Source organism: Schistocerca piceifrons, chromosome 4 (assembly GCF_021461385.2).
Source record: "Schistocerca piceifrons isolate TAMUIC-IGC-003096 chromosome 4, iqSchPice1.1, whole genome shotgun sequence".
NCBI lineage: Eukaryota > Metazoa > Arthropoda > Insecta > Orthoptera > Acrididae > Schistocerca > Schistocerca piceifrons.
The window spans coordinates 420,907,714-420,926,876 of NC_060141.1; the positions used below are offsets into that span (position 1 = coordinate 420,907,714).

A 19,163-nucleotide genomic window follows, 5' to 3' on the forward strand; every position below is an offset into this window, starting at 1 on the left:
GGAACTTATTCAATGTGAAACTGAAATATTTCTTGATTGACAAGTGTTTATATTCTTTAACTGAATATAAATACATATATATATGACTGTACTAAACTCGTAAAAAAATGCTATGACGTTTGCAAAAGACACCAGTTGGTGTCTCCATGCAAAAATATACAAATAATAAATGTCCATGGAGGTAGAAAAAGAAGGGAGGTGGCTCCACAGACTTACACAATACGTTGTCTTGAAGCCAGAATGGGCGGGGCCTGCCGCCGCTTTAAGTACCCCAAAACTAGCCGACTACTGTTTACGATTGCTGCTTATCCATTATTTCAGTCGTGTGCGCGCAACAAAGGTTTTAAATACCAAAAATTGTAGAGATTACGTGAATAACATAGTGTCAGAAGGCAATTTCGAACGTTTTTCTATTCTTGAACGCGTATTTACTCTTGTAATACGACACATTCGGCCTCCATCACGTATCTTGCTTTTTTGCTGCTATATTTCGAATAACCATAAACAGAAGGAAGTGATGTGAAAAGCGTGCTTTCGTAATCCATCTAATTCCACTTTTACTGTATTTGCATCGATAGCAAATAAAACTGGAACTCTGAATCCAATGATTATATGGTTACTGGTATCGGTACTGCTTTTTGTTCATTACATTTTCAACTTTTAACTCGTATGCACAACATTTTTAGTGTTCACGTTTGCAAAAAACTTACCTACGTGTTCTTTGCTGGCCCATAAACGTGTGCAATGAGGAAAGAAGCAAGGCATTCTATCGTATCTTTTGTGTGCCAAAAAAATGTATGATTATTGAAATGTCAAAGAAACAAAAACTGCATGGAGGCATACTCCATGCAGAATAGGGTTCTTATTTTATTAGATTATCAGCGCATTAGTCTTGCTGTAGTTTACCCATCTCCTCACTTTGAAATCTTACCTGAGATGCATCATTCAGTGTGTGGCCAATAATAGCAACTTACAGGGTAAAAAAACTATATAATTTTTAAACATCTTCCAGCATTATGGAATGCTATAAATGGGATGAAGGGAATAGTCTAAAACGCTTAAGACCCCTTACTATGGATATTTTGCTTTAACATGTATGTGAGTAACTTTTTAGTAACGCTAGTCTAGCCTGTGTAGGAAGTACCCCCACCACTCCAACAATATTCATCGCCAGTCACTGTGTCAGTTTTTCAGGAATAACCAAATATAGTACAATTGGAATGTACGCCTACTTTGATTATCTACTTGATTTTACTTTTGCATTTCATTTTGAGGTTTTCAAAGTAAGTAAGTCTATACAATACTTTGCGACATACCAATGGTTAGTTTCATGTTTAGTGTATCATTCGCAGAATAAACCGTAATGATATGGAACGAGTCGTTATATATTGACATCAATTTTTTTTGTAGATATGCCTTCACGCTGATCATTTATTAGTTTTTACGTTTTTTAATTAAAGATAGACACAGTAAGTAATTCCTACCCATCACCATTTACAAAAGTGATCAAAACTTTTGACTGCAGCATAGTGAAGCCCTGTTTGCGCTACTGACAACTTTAATGAGGCGCAATGAATGTCATTTTTTTTCTTCTGGTATTGTAATTAGATTAGATTAGATTAGATTAGATTAATACTAGTTCCATGGATCATGAATACGATATTTTGTAATGATGTGGAATGAGTCGAATTTTCCAATTCATGACATAATTAGGTTAATTTAACAACATACTTAAGTTAATATAACAACTTTATTTTTTGTGTTTTTTTTCTTTATTATTTTTTTATTTAATTTTTTTTATTTATATCTAAAAATTCCTCTATGGAGTAGAAGGAGTTGTCATTCAGAAATTCTTTTAATTTCTTCTTAAATACTTGTTGGTTATCTGTCAGACTTTTGATACTATTTGGTAAGTGACCAAAGACTTTAGTGCCAGTATAATTCACCCCTTTCTGTGCCAAAGTTAGATTTAATCTTGAATAGTGAAGATCGTCCTTTCTCCTAGTATTGTAGTTATGCACACTGCTATTACTTTTGAATTGGGTTTGGTTGTTAATAACAAATTTCATAAGAGAGTATATATACTGAGAAGCTACTGTGAATATCCCTAGATCCTTAAATAAATGTCTGCAGGATGATCTTGGGTGGACTCCAGCTAATTCTGATTACACGCTTTTGTGCAATAAATACTTTATTCCTCAGTGATGAATTACCCCAAAATATGATGCCATATGAAAGCAATGAGTGAAAATAGGCGTAGTAAGCTAATTTACTAAGATGTTTATCACCAAAATTTGCAATGACCCTTATTGCATAAGTAGCTGAACTCAAACGTTTCAGCAGATCATCAATGTGTTTCTTCCAATTTAATCTCTCATCAATGGGCATACCTAAAAATTTGGAATATTCTACCTTAGCTATATGCTTCTGATTAAGGTCTATATTTATTAATGGCGTCATACCATTCACTGTACGGAACTGTATGTACTGTGTCTTATCAAAATTCAGTGAGAGTCCGTTTACAAGGAACCACTTAGTAATTTTCTGAAAGACAGTATTGACAATTTCATCAGTTAATTCTTGTTTCTCAGGTGTGATTACTATACTTGTATCACCAGCAAAGAGAACTAACTTTGCCTCTTCATGAATATAGAATGGCAAGTCATTAATATATAATAAGAACAACAAAGGACCCAAGACTGACCCTTGTGGAACCCCATTCTTGATAGTTCCCCAGTTTGAGGAATGTGCTGATCTTTGCATGTTACGAGAACTTCTTATTTCAACTTTCTGCACTCTTCCAGTTAGGTACGAATTAAACCATTTGTGCACTGTCCCATTCATGCCACAATACTTGAGCTTGTCTAGCAGAATTTCATGATTTACACAATCAAAAGCCTTTGAGAGATCACAAAAAATCCCAATGGGTGGTGTTCGGTTATTCAGATCATTCAAAATTTGACTGGTGAAAGCATATATGGCATTTTCTGTTCAAAAACCTTTCTGGAAACCAAACTGACATTTTGTTAGTACTTCATTTTTACAGATATGTGAAGCTACTCTTGAATACATTACTTTCTCAAAAATTTTGGATAAAGCTGTTAGAAGGGAAATTGGACGGTAATTGTTGACATCAGATCTATCCCCCTTTTTATGCAAAGGTATAACAATAGCATATTTCAGTCTATCAGGGAAAATGCCCTGTTCCAGAGAGCTATTACACAGGTGGCTGAGAATCTTACTTATCTGTTGAGAACAAGCTTTTAGTATTTTGCTGGAAATGCCATCAATTCCATGTGAGTTTTTGCTTTTAAGCAAGTTTATTATTTTCCTAATTTCAGAGGGAGAAGTGGGTGAGATTTCAATTGTATCAAATTGCATAGGTATGGCCTCTTCCATTAACAGCCTAGCATCTTCTAATGAACACCTGGATCCTACTATATCCACAACATTTAGAAAATGATTATTAAAAATATTTTCAACTTCTGACTTTTTGTTCATAAAGTTTTCATTCAATTTGATGGTAATACTGTCTTCCTCTGCTCTTGGTTGACCTGTTTCTCTTGTAATAATATTCCAAATTGTTTTAATTTTATTATCAGAGTTGCTGATTTCAGACATGATATACATACTCCTGGATTTTTTAATAACTTCTCTTAATATAACACAGTAGTTTTTATAATTTTTGATAGTTTCTGGGTCACTACTCTTTCTTGCTGTCAGATACATTTCCCTTTTCCGGTTACAAGATATTTTTATACCCTTAGTAAGCCATGGTTTGTTACAAGGTTTCTTACGAGTATATTTAACTATTTTCTTGGGGAAGCAGTTTTCAAATGCATTTACAAAAATGTCATGAAATAAATTATATTTTAAATTGGCATCAGGTTCACAGTACACCTCATCCCAGTCTAACTGCTGTAGGCTTTCCCTGAAATTTGCAATTGTTAAATCGTTGACTGAACGTACTACTTTGGAGGACTGTTTAGTATTGCTGAATGGAGCTATGTCATATATTGTAACTAGCTGTGCACCATGATCAGAAAGACCATTCTCAACAGGCTGAGCATTTACCTGGTTAAACTTATCTTGGTCTATAAAGAAGTTATCTATCAGTGAGCTGCTATCCTTTACCACCCGAGTAGGAAAATCAATAACGGGTGTCAAATTGAAAGAACCGAGTAATACTTCAAGGTCATTTTTCCTGTTACCCTCTTTCAGAGAATCTACATTGAAGTCCCCACAAATAATAATTTGCTTCCCCCCGTCTGACAGATAGCACAACAAGGAGTCCAAATTTTTCAGAAATAGTTGAAAATTTCCTGATGGGGACCTATATACAGTTACAATTATAAATGTGCCTTTATTTAATTTAAGCTCACAGGCACATGCTTCTATATGTTTCTCTACACAAAACTTTTTTGTTTCTATACTTTTTGCACAATGATAACTTTTGACATAAATGGCAACTCCTCCTTTCTCCATATTTTCTCTCATTACATGTGCAGAGAGCTTATAACCACTTACATTTACCTTATCCATATCGGTAACAATGTGATGCTCAGACAGGCATAGTATATCCATTTCATTCTCAGCTTCTAAATCTTCTAAACAAACCAGAAGCTCATCTACTTTATTCTTTAAACTCCCAATATTTTGATGAAATATACTTACATTATTTTTAATTATACTTTTATGAGAACCTTTCCTTATTCTAACATTTGCAGTACTCTCCTGTCTGAGTTTCTCATTGTGCTTAGGCCTAGTTCCTATACCAGTGGTCACATGGTGTTCAGAGAGGCAGATTATGTCAACTAGGTTGGGTTACTTTAATTCATCAATGCAATTACCTAGGACTGAGATACAACTTGGTGGAGATAAAATTTCTGGTGATTGGTGAAAATTTATAATTGGTAGCTGTGATTGGTGATCCAATGTGCTAGAATTGTGCTGTTTAATTTCTTTCCTAAACTGAAGATTTGTTTCAATCCTGACCTCTCGTAGAACTTGACATCTTTCTGTCTTACCTATCCTAAAAAAGGTGCTGCTCCAACACCTGTAACCACTGGTATTTTACCATTCATGGCAGTGCCTCCCCCCCTTAAATTTCCTTCTATTACCCCAGCCAGTTTCCCCTTCCCTTTCCTGCTGAGATGTAGGCCGTGCCTGGTATAGTCCCACCTACTGAGATAATCAACAGGAACCACACCAATATGAGCCCCTGCACCCGACCCAAGCAGCCGTTCCAACTCCAAATTATCTCTCCCAACAGAAGAGTTCAAATGAGGCCGGTCATGGCGTCTCAGGACAGATACAAATTCAACATTGGTGTGTCTCGATGCCGACGCAATCTTTACCAGGTCACACTCTATACTGTACCCAGGATCTCTGTCGATGCTGTTCCCTGGCCCTCCCACAATAACCATGGTGTCTTCCCTGGTAAATCCTTTACAGAGTGAACCGAAATCTTGTGTCACCTGATCCAGACTAGCACTTGGTTTGAAAAAATTTGTTACCTGGTATTCTGGTCCTAATTCCTCCTGCAGAAGTTGGCCTACACCTCTGGCATGAGAACTGCCTAACAACAAAACTTTCTTCCTTTTCGATGACTTTCCTACATTCTTTTTCAATTTCCTATTTACAACGAACTTCAGGAAGGAGTAACTATACTGTGAAACGGATGGATTGCTGCTCACATGCCTAGTACAAGGCAGGCACGACGAAAAGAGTGTGTACATAAATTTTCAGCCAAAGCCTTCTTCAGAAAAGGAGCACAACACACATACACATCTGTACAATCAGACACACAAAACACTCACGCATACATGACCACTGTCTCCGGCTGTTCTAGCCAGAATCTTTTTTAGAGGGGAAGAAATGTGGAAAACGAATAATAATAACTATCGGAGAGGAATTCAGGGCATCACATACTGCACCAACTATCAGCGCGGTTACGTAGCCGTGTGTTATGCGATGACGAGACCGTTGATAACAGTGCAGCTCGGATGTCAGAGCGTTTGCGACTTGGAAGGCAATGACAAACACAGGAAAGATGGAAAAGAACGGACACTCAGTACTGTAAGGCAAATCTAAAAGTCAAATGACAGAAATAAAACCTTTACAATAAAACTAAACAGTGCAACAATAATTCATGTATACAAAAGAAAATATTGCTAGAATTGCTCCAGTTACGAATGAAATGTGATTTATTTAAACTTTACATTACGATCGGATCAATGAGTACACCTCTAAACAACGCAAGCTGGCATTTTTGATGAAACAATTACGTCTCCATATGGTAAAAGCATCAAATACTCGAAATTGAGTACGGGCACATCAGAGTGTACAATCACATGTCATCCTATTTGAAACATATGCAAAATTTACAAAAGTTTAAAGTGAAACTGAAAGAGTACTTGCTTGACCACTGCTTCTATTCGGTTTCCGAGTTTTTAGAGTACCAGAAAAGTGTAGTGTAATTGCCCAAATATTCTTAATAAGTCTATCATTTTATTTTATTATATTAAAATTGTCATCAATATTCAACATGTATTGAATAATTTTTAATTATTTATCCTTTCAAAATAACAATGTGTATGATGAAGTATATACTGTACCAACCTGACTTGACCTACATCGTTTGTGCAAAATATGTACCTAAACACGATCAATAAAGAAATACAAATACAAATACAAATAGTGACATCAGGGGAAAGTATCACCGCTATGAACCTAATGTTGTGGACTAGTTGAGATTTGGACATCGGCTTCAAGTTTCTTTTTTTACCTCCGTAGTGATACCCATAGACCATATATAATAAGACCGGGCATGCTCCCATCTCTGGCGAGTTAAGGTTTGAAACCAACATAAGACTCTGGGTAGAAAGCCGAGTTCGTGTCTGTACGCGCTGTGTGAAGTGGAGCTGACAGTTTCAGTTTCTCCTATTTATAGCTGAAATCAAGCATTGATTTTGACAATTCAGCGACCTGTAGTACAACTGTCACACATGTAGTAGTGCAATTAACGTACTTTCTCCGAAATTCCTGATAATAAAGCAACGGTTATCGTTTTTACAAGTGGTCTGTTTTAAACGTATTGAAAGTTCTTTTTAACAAGCAACAGAATAATTGTTGTTTAGCGAATACTCTTTTTTGATACTGTGAATTCTTGTAGTTCATCACTTCCACAGGAGTGGAAGACAAAATATTAATTCTGCACGCAGCATTAGGTTTCTAACGATTCCACAAGAATTTGTGTGAAATGTTACAGGCTTTTGTAAGAAAGGAAATTCGTTTATGGGCATAATGTCAGGTATTTACATAAAATAATGACACATTTTTTCTGACTTTTTCTCAATTCATTACAGTTTCCGAAATGTTACCAAGATAGGAAATGTAATACATTACAAAACGTTGATTATACTTGTGTAGTGAGCTAGATGTTAACAATTTTCGTCTTAAAATCAAGTTTTGCATCCAAGGACCAACATCCATCCTAACTTTCAATTCATGGAAATAACTCTGCAAATATTTTGAAATAGTTTCCTTTCACAATTGAGATTTTCATCAGTTTGTGGAGAGTGTAGGGTCAAAACAAGATTTCTCTGGGCATATATTCACTGAAGAACTGTAAACAGAACAGTCAGTACGTTTCACCTGGCCACACTAAAAACGATAGCCTTCGCATTAATGTTAGGAATTTCGGAGAAATCAGATTAACTGCACTACTACGTGTGTAATAGCAGTAAAGCAAATAATTTTCTTGTTAAAACCAATGCTTCATTTCATTTAAAATGAGAAAAACTGGGTAATTTCCAAGAATGATTGCCTGTGGAAGTAGCTGGGTCCAAACGAAACATATCGAACGTGCGATGGTAAATCGATCATGCGACCCCGGTGACGGGCGTTGTCATCAATTATTTGTGATCGTCATCTTTATCTGTTTTCCGTCGTTCCCGTACTTGCTCTAAATTACATACCTCCGCGAATTATTTGTGAGTTGCTAGGGAAACCCAGACGATTTATGTCGTTACTGAGTGGAATGTCTGGTGTTCTTGACGTTTCTTCGGTGGATTCTCTCACATGGAAGAATCTAATTCCATGTTTATGCAGCGTAGAAAATTGTTCGACTTTTTGTAGCAAATATGGAGTACTACCAGACAAGGAAAGAAGGCACTGTAGACTGTGGTGGTGCGAAGTGTGTAAAACTCCGTAAGAACAGTTTCGATGCTGAAATACCGTTACAATTTCATTGCGGACAGTGCGGAAAACGAACGAGTATCAGGAAGAATACATGGTTCGACTCTTCCAAATTATCCATCCAGAGCACCGTAATGGACTTTCACATGACGACAACACCGACGTCGAGTAAAGTAAGTCGTCTCCTTTACAATTACAGGTATTTTTGTAACGCTCTTTTGTCGTTGCAGTAGTGACCAACGTAAACATACAACGCCCGCCAGAGTCGCACGATCGATTTACCATCGCACGTTCAATATCTTTCGTTTGGACCCAGCGACTTCGATAGGCAATCATTCTTGGAAATTACCAAAAACTGTGTCAGCTCCACCCCATAGAGTAAATATCTCTGGAGTGAGCATTCACATGCGCAGAACAATTTTGTGTTGTCAACATACATTGCCGGCCTGGTCACGTGATCTCGGGACATCGTGTGTTTGTCCGTATAGCGCCCTGTATATTTAGAATGTCACTTCATCCCTAGTACAGACGGATTCTTTTCGTACGTGTCGTGGATTATTTATATATGTTGCGCAGACATTTTAACAATATCCATTTGATACCGGGAATAAACCAGCTACATAACTTTTAAGGGCAAGTGATATTACATTCTGCTTCTTTGCGATAGGTGTCATAGTTCAGATGCACTCGATCTTTGGTAGTTTTCGCTATGATACGGCACTTTATAGTATTGCAGAGCCTGACGTACATTTTTGCAGTGATAGTCGTTTTTGCGACCTAATGCACAATTTTTCGTACTGGTGGCACTTTGAGGTATTTATTTAACGCATTTTAAGTGCTTGCCACCAGTTTATTAAATAAATAGTAGAATGAGTAATCTATATACATAATCGACAAGTCACTGATAAATGCATGGAGGATAGTATTTACTGAAACAACTAACCTTCCCCTTTCCTGTCCCACTAGCAAATTTACGAGAGGAAGCGATTGTTTGTGAGCTTTTGTATGAGCCGTAATATCTGTTTTATAGTCATAAAATCGTAGAAAAATAGGTCTACAGAATCAAGCCTTAATTATAAGACGTATCGAAATTTTTAAACATATAGTGTCACTTACTAATATGAATACTATAATTAGAGCTAAATGGTATGTACCCATGAAAAGTTACTATCCCTCCTTTCACACATTTTTCTTTGCATCCGTAGCAACAACAGTAATTCCCCTCGCTATTACACTATCAACAAACGGCGAAACACAACAAAAACTCTTGATATTATAAACTTCAAACGCTGCAGAAAGCACACACGCACAGCGAAGTCCCGAAAACACGTGACAATCCTGGTTTAATGTTGACAACATGCGCAGAACGCAATGCTCACTCCAGAGATATATACTCTATGCTCCACCCCAAAGAGTGCGTAATAACAGAAACTCGACGTCAAGTCGCGAGTCACGTGACTTAAATGTTGTTTTCATTGTAATGACGTCACGCGCAGTCTATGCTATCTGTGGTCTACGGTGATATCGATTGACAGAATAATTATATTCGCCTCGTCCAATACTATCATAAATATTCTTTGTGCCACAGTTGACGAAGAATGTGAATTCTAAGTTAGGTTTCTAAGAAAACAGTTCGTTTCTTCGATTCTTTCTTTCATATTATGTAAAATTGTTCACAAGTGGGGACAGTTTATAGCATAATCGCACGCTCGGATATATAAGATCTGAGAAGTACGGAACTTGCAAACAACGTCTCATGTTTATTTAGGCACTAGAAACATCCCAGTGGATCTGAGCAAATGAATTGCCACTATCCGAAATTGAGGTTCTCCGAATATAAAAGTGAGTGAGTAGTGGAGAGTGGCGATGGGGGACGAGCCGCTGCAGCCGCCGTGGTTGTCGTCGGGCGACGAGGGCGCACCCGGCTGGAAGTACGCGGCGACGCAGCTGGAGCACAACGCGAACTTGCGGCTGGGCTGCCTGGAGCGCGCGCGGCGCCTCACGGCCACGGTGTGCACCGTGTCGCCGGAGTGCGTCAACGAGGAGGAGATGGACCGGCTGGTGGAGGCGGGGCTGACGACGTGCCGGCTGGACCCGAGCCGCGGCAGCCTGGAGCAGCTGGCCGCCGTGCTGCAGGCGCTGCGTGAGGCGGCGGCGCGCCGCGGAGCGCGCCTCGGCCTGCACTGGCCCATCTCGGCCGCGCTCGCCACGAGCGGACCCGCCATCCGCACGGGCCAACTGTCCGGCGGCTTCTCCGCCGCCATACACCTCGACCCGGGAGACGTCGTCACGCTCACCACGGACAGACAGTACTCCGAATCCTGCTCTGCCGACAACCTTTACGTCGATTACGAGAAGATTACCAGTGTCGTCAACGTCGGAGACACGGTGTTGCTCGACGAAGGGCGCATGTCGATGATTGTGAAAGAGGTAGGTATCGTACACAGTCTAGCGGAACAGTCGTGACCGAGCCCCTACCACGCCGTAGCGGAGAAGCGAGGCAACTGTACCCCAATTGAAGCAGCTGATCGCCGCCATTTGCAAGGATGAATCCCAGTACAGTGTGTAAACTTTTAGATGGCAGACCTCTCCCTAGTCCTGAATCGGTAGAAGTCGGTAAACGTCAGGAGGCTTCGGTAGGCACGCAGTTGCGACTGCTACCAACATTACGTAGCTGACTGTGTTGTACAAGGTAGCCATTGTCGTCTGCTTCGTTATTGTTTTGCGCTGTACCGTTCTGCGTGTTTTTATCGTGCAGTTGTGCTAAACATTATCAAAGTGAGTGAAGAGGCAGTTGCTGGCCCATCTCGGTAGTCACCAACAACCCCTACCGGTAGGCCTACGGTTAGAAGGAAACCAATACTACGTAGCGATGCTCGCAAAATTATATTGCGTGTGATTGAATGCTGCGAAAGGGAAAGGGAGCAGAAAAAATTTCTTCCATTACTCCTTTCGGGTGTTCGGAGAACAACTCACCAAAGTTTCATTGCAATCGGATGGATGGTTTGTGAGTGCATAGTAGACAAACATACATACATTCATTGGAAATACAGAAGCGTCCGATCTTACCCGTCGGCTTTGACCCATGACGTCACAAATATGGCGGAAACGACCACAAACGACAATTCCAATATGGCAGATATAAAAACATCGCATACGTATCATAAACACTGAAATACACAGGTTTCACAAAAAGCCTAATGACTCTAACGGGACAAGCGTGGGAAATTGGGGGTTTTTGGGTGGGGAGAAACTAAATATACACAAATGTAGCCACCGACCGCCATACAAAACCAAGCAAAACGACGAAAAAATCAACATCACGAAACTGACCAAATACCAAAAAACACATTCTTATCCAGAATCAGACACTTCCCTTGACCTACATAGATCTACAGTAACTCCCGATCCCATAAATTAGGATCGAACACTTCCCTTGACCTATATAGCTCAACAGAACCTCCCGATCACATCCCCCGATACAAAACTCAAAAAACACTTCCCTTAAACCTACATACATCTACAACAGCTCCCGATCCCATAAATTAGGATCGAACACTTCCCTTGACCTATATAGCTCAACAGAATCTCCCGATCCCATCCACCAATACAAAAATCAAACCGAATACACTCAATAACAAACTCACCCGACGTACAGCAATTACCATTACATTAACCATCACACAAAACCGTTAACTCACTAATACAAATTCCGCTTCAAAACCACGAACACAGCACTCACCACTGAGCAACAGCAAACTGACCCCAACAAACCAAACAAACGTAAACCATGAACACACCACCAGAGGGCACGACAAACACCCCACGACATCTACAAACACGCCACAATCACAAACCAAACTCCGGGCCGTAATGACGTCACACACCACAACACGCTTACGTCACGGGTCAAAGCCGACGAGTAAGATCGGAGGTTTCTGTTGACCCCATTCATTTATATATATATATATAGATTTTAATATATATGACGATTTCAGTTTCGTTTATGAACAACATTTAAAGCGAGTTTTACTTCCAAGCCTTTCGTCTGCTTTGTAGTGCCAGCACTGCAACTGCTAGGCGTGCCTCGTGTCCCCCAACGGCTCCTCTCCCCTCGCCGGCCAATGCTTGCTCCCTCCTCTCCCCGCACTCCCAACACAACTCAGCCGTCTTACAGTTAACACACTGTACTGGGGTTGTGATTTGAAGTATATGAGGCGCAACAAGAGCAAATTGCAGCACAAATTAAGCACATGTTTGTTTAAAAAAATACTGAGTATTCGAGTGTATTTTAAAAGTATACTTAAATGAATGAAGTTTCCTAATTTCCGAAATACGCCTGCATAGAGACGCGAAATTTAAGAATGTAAGGCTCTTTCCTGACAAGGTGGAGCGAGTTTACATCGAGCTATTTGCATTAGACAATTACATGAAACTTTTAAAGTAGCAGACAGTACGATTATTATTTAATTCACATAATTTTCCTGTCAGTTCCTGTTTGCTTTTTGCCGACTACTGTGTACATTTTGCACGCTTACTTTTGTTTAGCACGGTTTTGTCTACACTCGAATATTGGTATGATTAATTGTAATAACCCATATCACTTTAAATACCGTAGGAATTTCATTCGCACATTAGTTTTTAACACTGATAGCACCCCTGAAAGTGGTTGAGTTTGCAACATTTGATCAAATATTTGACCATTGATGAAGTATAATCACCACCTGACAACACATGTTAAGTATCTAAACGCAATTATTCGACCTACCTCTGATTCATACTTAATATATATTTGATTAAAAATCTGAATACCTATCATGTGCCTAGTTCTTCATTCAGTTCAATGTAGTACATTAACCCTCTTAGTATTTTTAGTAATTTATGTGCAAATACAATATAAGTACTTGACATGCAACAAGTCTAACACTGCAACTTTTTCCCTATGTAACTTGCAATTTTTGTAGCAGAAAGTTTATTAGATACAGTATAAGGTATAAATATAGACATCAGGTTAGGCTATAGAACAATCTGCTGTCATCTACATTTAGCATTTGCATTAATTGGCTTTGCAAACACTATACCTTTTCAAATGAGTTGGAAATCCAAATACTGTCGATATAGCATCATCCTTCAGTTGACTTCTATTTACATAATTTTCCATACATAATTTTCGAAATGAAGAGAGCACAGCAAATGATTTGCTGTCGGTTAGAAGTTCTCTCTCCGAGTACCAACAATCCATTTCCGATGTAGAAAATCATTTGTAAGGGGAATCCTATCATCATGTATTATGATGTATTATTTCTCCATGAAAATACTACATACAAGTAATAGAAAGTAACAAACAACCAGAAATGACTGACCTGTGAAATGTAACATTGTTTCCGTCTTCATCTTTGCTTCCATTCTTCTTGTTACAATTAGAAGCAGCAGACGAACGAACCATGTTTACGCACTGTTTCCCTGCAAATGGCGACTTCTGTCATGTCCAATGTGAGGACGCGAAACTAACGCCAATGCGCGGTGTAGTTTTTATTTAGTAAGTCTATGGTCGTGACACTTCGTTTCGTTTTTGTTACCACGGCGATAGCAGCGTGCCAAGTGGCCGGCAATCGAAACTACTGAAAACGATATCGGGTGAGTGCGAATGCTATCTCCTATAATGATTTTGTAACAAAGTGTAAAAGCTATGGCTCGTTTCTATTTTACAGGTTACTATTCCTTGCTGTGGGGGTGTGATTTTTGGTATTTTTTTCTAAACCAGATGGCAGTTATAAGACTAGAGGGACATGAAAGGGAAGCAGTGGTTGGGAAGGGAGTGAGACAGGGTTGTAGCCTGTCCCCGATGTTATTCAATCTGTATATTGAGCAAGCAGTAAAGGAAACAAAAGAAAAATTCGGAGTAGGTATTAAAGTCCATGGAGAAGAAATAAAAACTTTGAGGTTCGCCGATGACATTGTAATTCTGTCAGAGACAGCAAAGGACTTTGAAGAGCAGTTGAACGGAATGGAGTGTCTTGAAAGGAGGATATAAGATGAACATCAACAAAAGCAAAACAAGGATAATGGAATGTAGTCTAATTAAGTCGGGTGATGCTGAGGGAATTAGATTAGGAAATGAGACACTTAAAGTAGTGGAGTTTTGCTATTTGGGGAGCAAAATAACTGATGATGGTCGAAGTAGAGAGGATATAAAATGTAGGCTGGCAATGGCAAGGAAAGCGTTTCTGAAGAAGAGAAATTTGTTAACATCGGGTATAGATTTAAGTGTCAGGAAGTCATTTCTGAAAGTATTTGTATGGAGTGTAGCCATGTATGGAAGTGAAACATGGACGATAACTAGTTTGGACAAGAAGAGAATAGAAGCTTTCGAAATGTGGTGCTACAGAAGAATGCTGAAGATTAGATGGGTAGATCACATAAGTAATGAGCAGGTATTGAATAGAATTGGGGAGAAGGGGAGTTTGTGGCACAAGTTGACTAGAAGAAGGGATCGGTTGGTAGGACATGTTCTGAGGCGTCAAGGGATCACCAATTTAGTACTGGAGGGCAGCGTGGAGGGTAAAAATCGTAGAGGGTGGTCAAGAGATGAATACACTAAGCAGATTCAGAAGAATATAGGTTGCAGTAGGTACTGGGAGATGAAGAAGCTTGCACAGGATAGAGTAGCATGGAGAGCTGCATCAAACCAGTCTCAGGACTGAAGACTACAACAACAACAAACCAGCAAGGCAAAACAGAGGCCACTACTTCCACCACATCAAGTGGATTTAGTGCTCACGTACTCACACTGAGCCGTGAACACTCCCCAGTTTATCAATGGGGAATAGTTGAACATTATTACTACTGTTATCGGTGCCATGCGTGCAATGCTCGTGCCAGGCCCGCGATATTGAATCTTTATACTATCGTTTGTGGCGCGAGACGTGCACGACCTTATAGCAACCGTTATAGTTCCGCATTATTCTGTTACACTAGGGGTGAGTTCACGTAAGGAAAGAGAGAGAATGTAAGATTTACGGACTCATTTATTAAACAATTGAGAATCGAACAATAATACAAACAAATGGGGGTGGGGGAAGAAAGATTCGAGTTCAACAGCTTGCCCTAACGTACGTTCATAACACGCCACGATAGAAGGAGGAAGGGAATTGTAGTGATGATCGCCGTATTATCAAATAGAATCCCATTTAGTAAAGGAAGGGGTTGCAGGCGTGCAACGACCACCACCAGGAATTAGCCAAAGAGTAAGAAGATGCTACTGTGCGTGAATCGCTCCGTAGCCTCCCGTACTAAAGCAATAAAACCCGCAAGACGCGAAACTATTCACAATGACCTATCAGGTTCTCGCTGGGTCGCAGGGCGCGAATCTACAGTGCACGTCGGCGCTCATGCTTACCGAACTTTATCTCCTGGAAGCGGCAGGTCTCCGACACGGTCACACTAGAACTGAACTACTGCCCCTTTGTCCACCACCCATCCACGGAGGAGCGGTTGGCGCCCGCCCGCGAAAAACGGGCGCGCACCTGAACTGGCCATCATAGGGCCGGAATTTCACAGGGAGGTGACCTCGCGACGTTAAAATTGAGCAGAAATAGCGTTTACAAGGTTGGTAAGGCAGGTTGGGGAACTGAGAACAGGAGAAACTTTGGCCACTACTGAAAATTCAAACGACACCACGTGCTACCCTGGCGATCGGAAAAAGGATCGGAAACTGGAAGCCATCATGGCTACTAGGGAGACTGCTGCCCTCGCCCATAAAGAAAATTCCTGGCGCCAAGCTCCTCTCACAGATCAGCGTGAGACAAACTGTAAAAATCGTCAAATAAATCAGGCAACCCATAGAAATTATTAGTATTACCTGAATTATTACTTTACCGAGTACCAGAATGCTGGGATTTACAATAAGAGCATATGTAGCACCATAAAAATCGACAATAACTAAAAAATGACACCACATTTGTCATTATTGAGTTTTCTAAGGACCGCAGAATGTATAAAGCAATACATTGCAGGACAGTTTATTTACGTTTCTGTTGGAACGTGCAGATATTTGCTGAAATATGTCGTCTACTGATAATAACCAGAAATTGCTATCAAACACCAGAAGACCATCGGCTCAAACACACAGTATATCTACCCGACAACGTGAAGTTTTGGTCGCTACAGTACCAGCCGAATCAGTGACGGTGGAACGTAGGAAATCTGGATGGAAAATAATTCCTGCATTATTTAACGTATCAAATATGCCAAAACATCTATAGCTGAAGGGAAAACCACATAGATATGATACTAAAAAGTGAAAAGCAACAAAACTTGTTTCCCAACACAGATGAAACTAATTCCACAACTGTCGATACATCTGAGCAAGGAAGGAATCTTCAACGCATTCGCTTTTGAAGCAAAAGTAATTACATTTACAAAAATGTCTCTGTATTAGAAAGTCGAGTGATGTGTAAGAATGGACGCATCATTGAAGTCCGAAAACAATTTTTAGGTGTCAAGGGAAGTGCCAGGCATAAACATGCTTCTCACGCATGAAATATGTGGTTATATTCTCTTGTTTTCGGCGGAGCAAGCTGCAATTATACTCACATATTCGAAAATGTTTCTTCATCAATAAATTGTAGCTTGTGTCACTGAATCAGTGAGTTTTGTCTGATTTTACATTTATTTGACGATAATTCATGTGTCTTGGTAATTTACTAATGCATGGAGTGTAAAATATAACTAGTTCGTTAATTAAGTAGAAATAGAATTAAAACCTAACATTATTCTTACGACCCATGTCTCTGCTTTCTCACCGCTTGGTGCGCTAGGTTCGCTCCAGCTGTCAAACGCTAAACTTTCGCGCTAGAGAATTCACGACTGTATGTACTGGACTGTGGTATTATACACTGTTTTGGGGATGAAGAGGAAATTGCATTACTAGCCGTCGGTCTAGACCAGTGACGTAGTCACAGTCTAATACACGCAGTCGCGACACCCTCTGCTGCGAAAGTTGTTACCGTTTGACAGCTGTAGCGTTGAGAAAGTAGATACATGTGTCGTAGGACTAATGTTATGTTTTAACTATTTTTCTGCTTAATTAAAGAAAGACTTATGTTTTTTACGTTCCATGCATTACTAAATTAGCAGGAGACATGAATTATCGTCAGATAAATGTAAAAACAGCCGAATCTCACTGATTCAACGACATAAGCTACAACTTATTCATGAAGAAACATTTTCGAGTATGAGTGTGACTGCAGTTTACCCCGCAAAAAACAAGAGAATGTAAACACATATTTCATGCGTGGGAAGCATTTCTCACTGTTTTTGTCTGTTCTTATTACAATACGCACTTTTCTTGATACTTAAAATTGCAAACTTTAATGATTCATCCATTCATACACATCTCTCGACTCTAAAATACACGAAAAGTTTTGTAAATGTAATAACCTTCGCTTCAAAAGCGAATGTGTTGAAGATTCCTTTTGTTTGTTACTAAGATGTAGTGAGAGTTGTGGAATTAGTTTCATCTGTGTTGGGAAACAGTTTCATTGCTTTTGACGTTTTATTGTCACATCTATGTGGTTTTTCCCTCCGGCTACAGATGTTTTGGTGCATTTGGTAGGTAAGTAATGTAGGTGTTATATAACATCCAGGTTTCCTATGTCCCACAGTCACCGATTTGGCTGGAACTGCAGCGACCAAAACTTCACGTTGTTGGGTGGATATAGGACGTCTTTCTGTTAAAGGTCTGGTCTTATGGTGTTTACTATCATTTTTTGGTTATTAACGGAAAACGACATACTTAAGGAAATATCTATGTTCCAAGAGAAACGTAAATAAGTTGTGCTGTAATGTACCGTTTTTCCAGGGTCCTTATGAAACTCAAGAATGACAAATGTGGCGTCATTTTTAGTTATGGCACTACATACGCTACGTTACAAATCAGTGTAGACGATAATATTCGCACTCATCCGATATCATTCAGAAGCGTCGCTTCCTGGGCGCTTGGTACACTGCTAACGCAGTGGCTAACAAAAACGAGACGCAATGTCACGACTGTAAACCCGGCCCCAGACGGTTAATAACACTGTGCGATGCTACTGACGTTCTCTCTATACAGCTCAATAAAATTGTGCAATTAAATAGTGGTTCGAAAATGTTGACGATAAAGACGTTGGTGCTGTGATAATTGCTCTACTTCATTGCAAGCAGAAAAATATGTGGATGAAAAACTCGGTCAAGGGGCAGTCGAAGATCACTCAACTTACTGAGAGATTTGAGGCTGAAAAAAAATCGCAACTTTTTGTGTGTTGACGGCCCAACATCTGATACATTACTGGAAATGATTGTCAACGTACGTAGGCGTCCCCATACATAGTACGACCTCTTTTTATCCATTGCAAAATTTTTATACACTACTAGAAGTGATTTCCCATGATTCCGCTAAAATTCTCGCGCACGGCTTTCCGGGCGGGAAGGAGCGCCTGGTCCCCGGCACGAATCCGCCCGGCGGCTTTGTGTCGAGGTCTGGTGAGCCGGCCAGTCTGTGGATGGTTTTTAGGCAGTTTTCCAGCTGCCTCGGCAAATGCGGGCTGGTTCCCCTTATTCCGCCGCAGCTACACTGTGTCGGCGATTGCTGCGCAAACAAGTTCTCCACGTACGCATGCATCACCATTACTCTGCCACGCAAGCATAGGGGCTACACTCGTCTGGTGTGAGACGTTCCCTGGGGGGGTTCACCGGGGGCCGAACCGCACAATAACCCTGGGTTCGGTGTGGGGCGGCGGAGGGGTGAAGTGGACTGCGGTAGTCGTCGTGGGGTTGTGGACCACTGTGGCTGTGGCGGGGACGGAGCCTCTCCGTTGTTTCTAGATCCCCGGTTAACATAACATAACATAGCGATAGCAGTTGCTGTAAATTGTTTGTTCTTTTAAGTACGATATTGAAATAATGTACGTGTACTAAATATT

General features: G+C 40.0%; 1 protein-coding gene across 1 annotated transcript in view; it reads left to right on the forward strand.

Moving 5' to 3' along the window:
• The first annotated feature begins 10,065 nt into the window (after nt 1-10,065).
• Nucleotides 10,066-19,163, forward strand: part of LOC124795883 (pyruvate kinase-like) — a 55,405-nt gene continuing 46,307 nt past the window's right edge. Inside the window, exon 1 of the mRNA XM_047259963.1 lies at nt 10,066-10,629. Within this exon, the coding sequence (XP_047115919.1) occupies nt 10,066-10,629 (564 nt within the window). The remainder of the gene's footprint in view (nt 10,630-19,163) is intronic.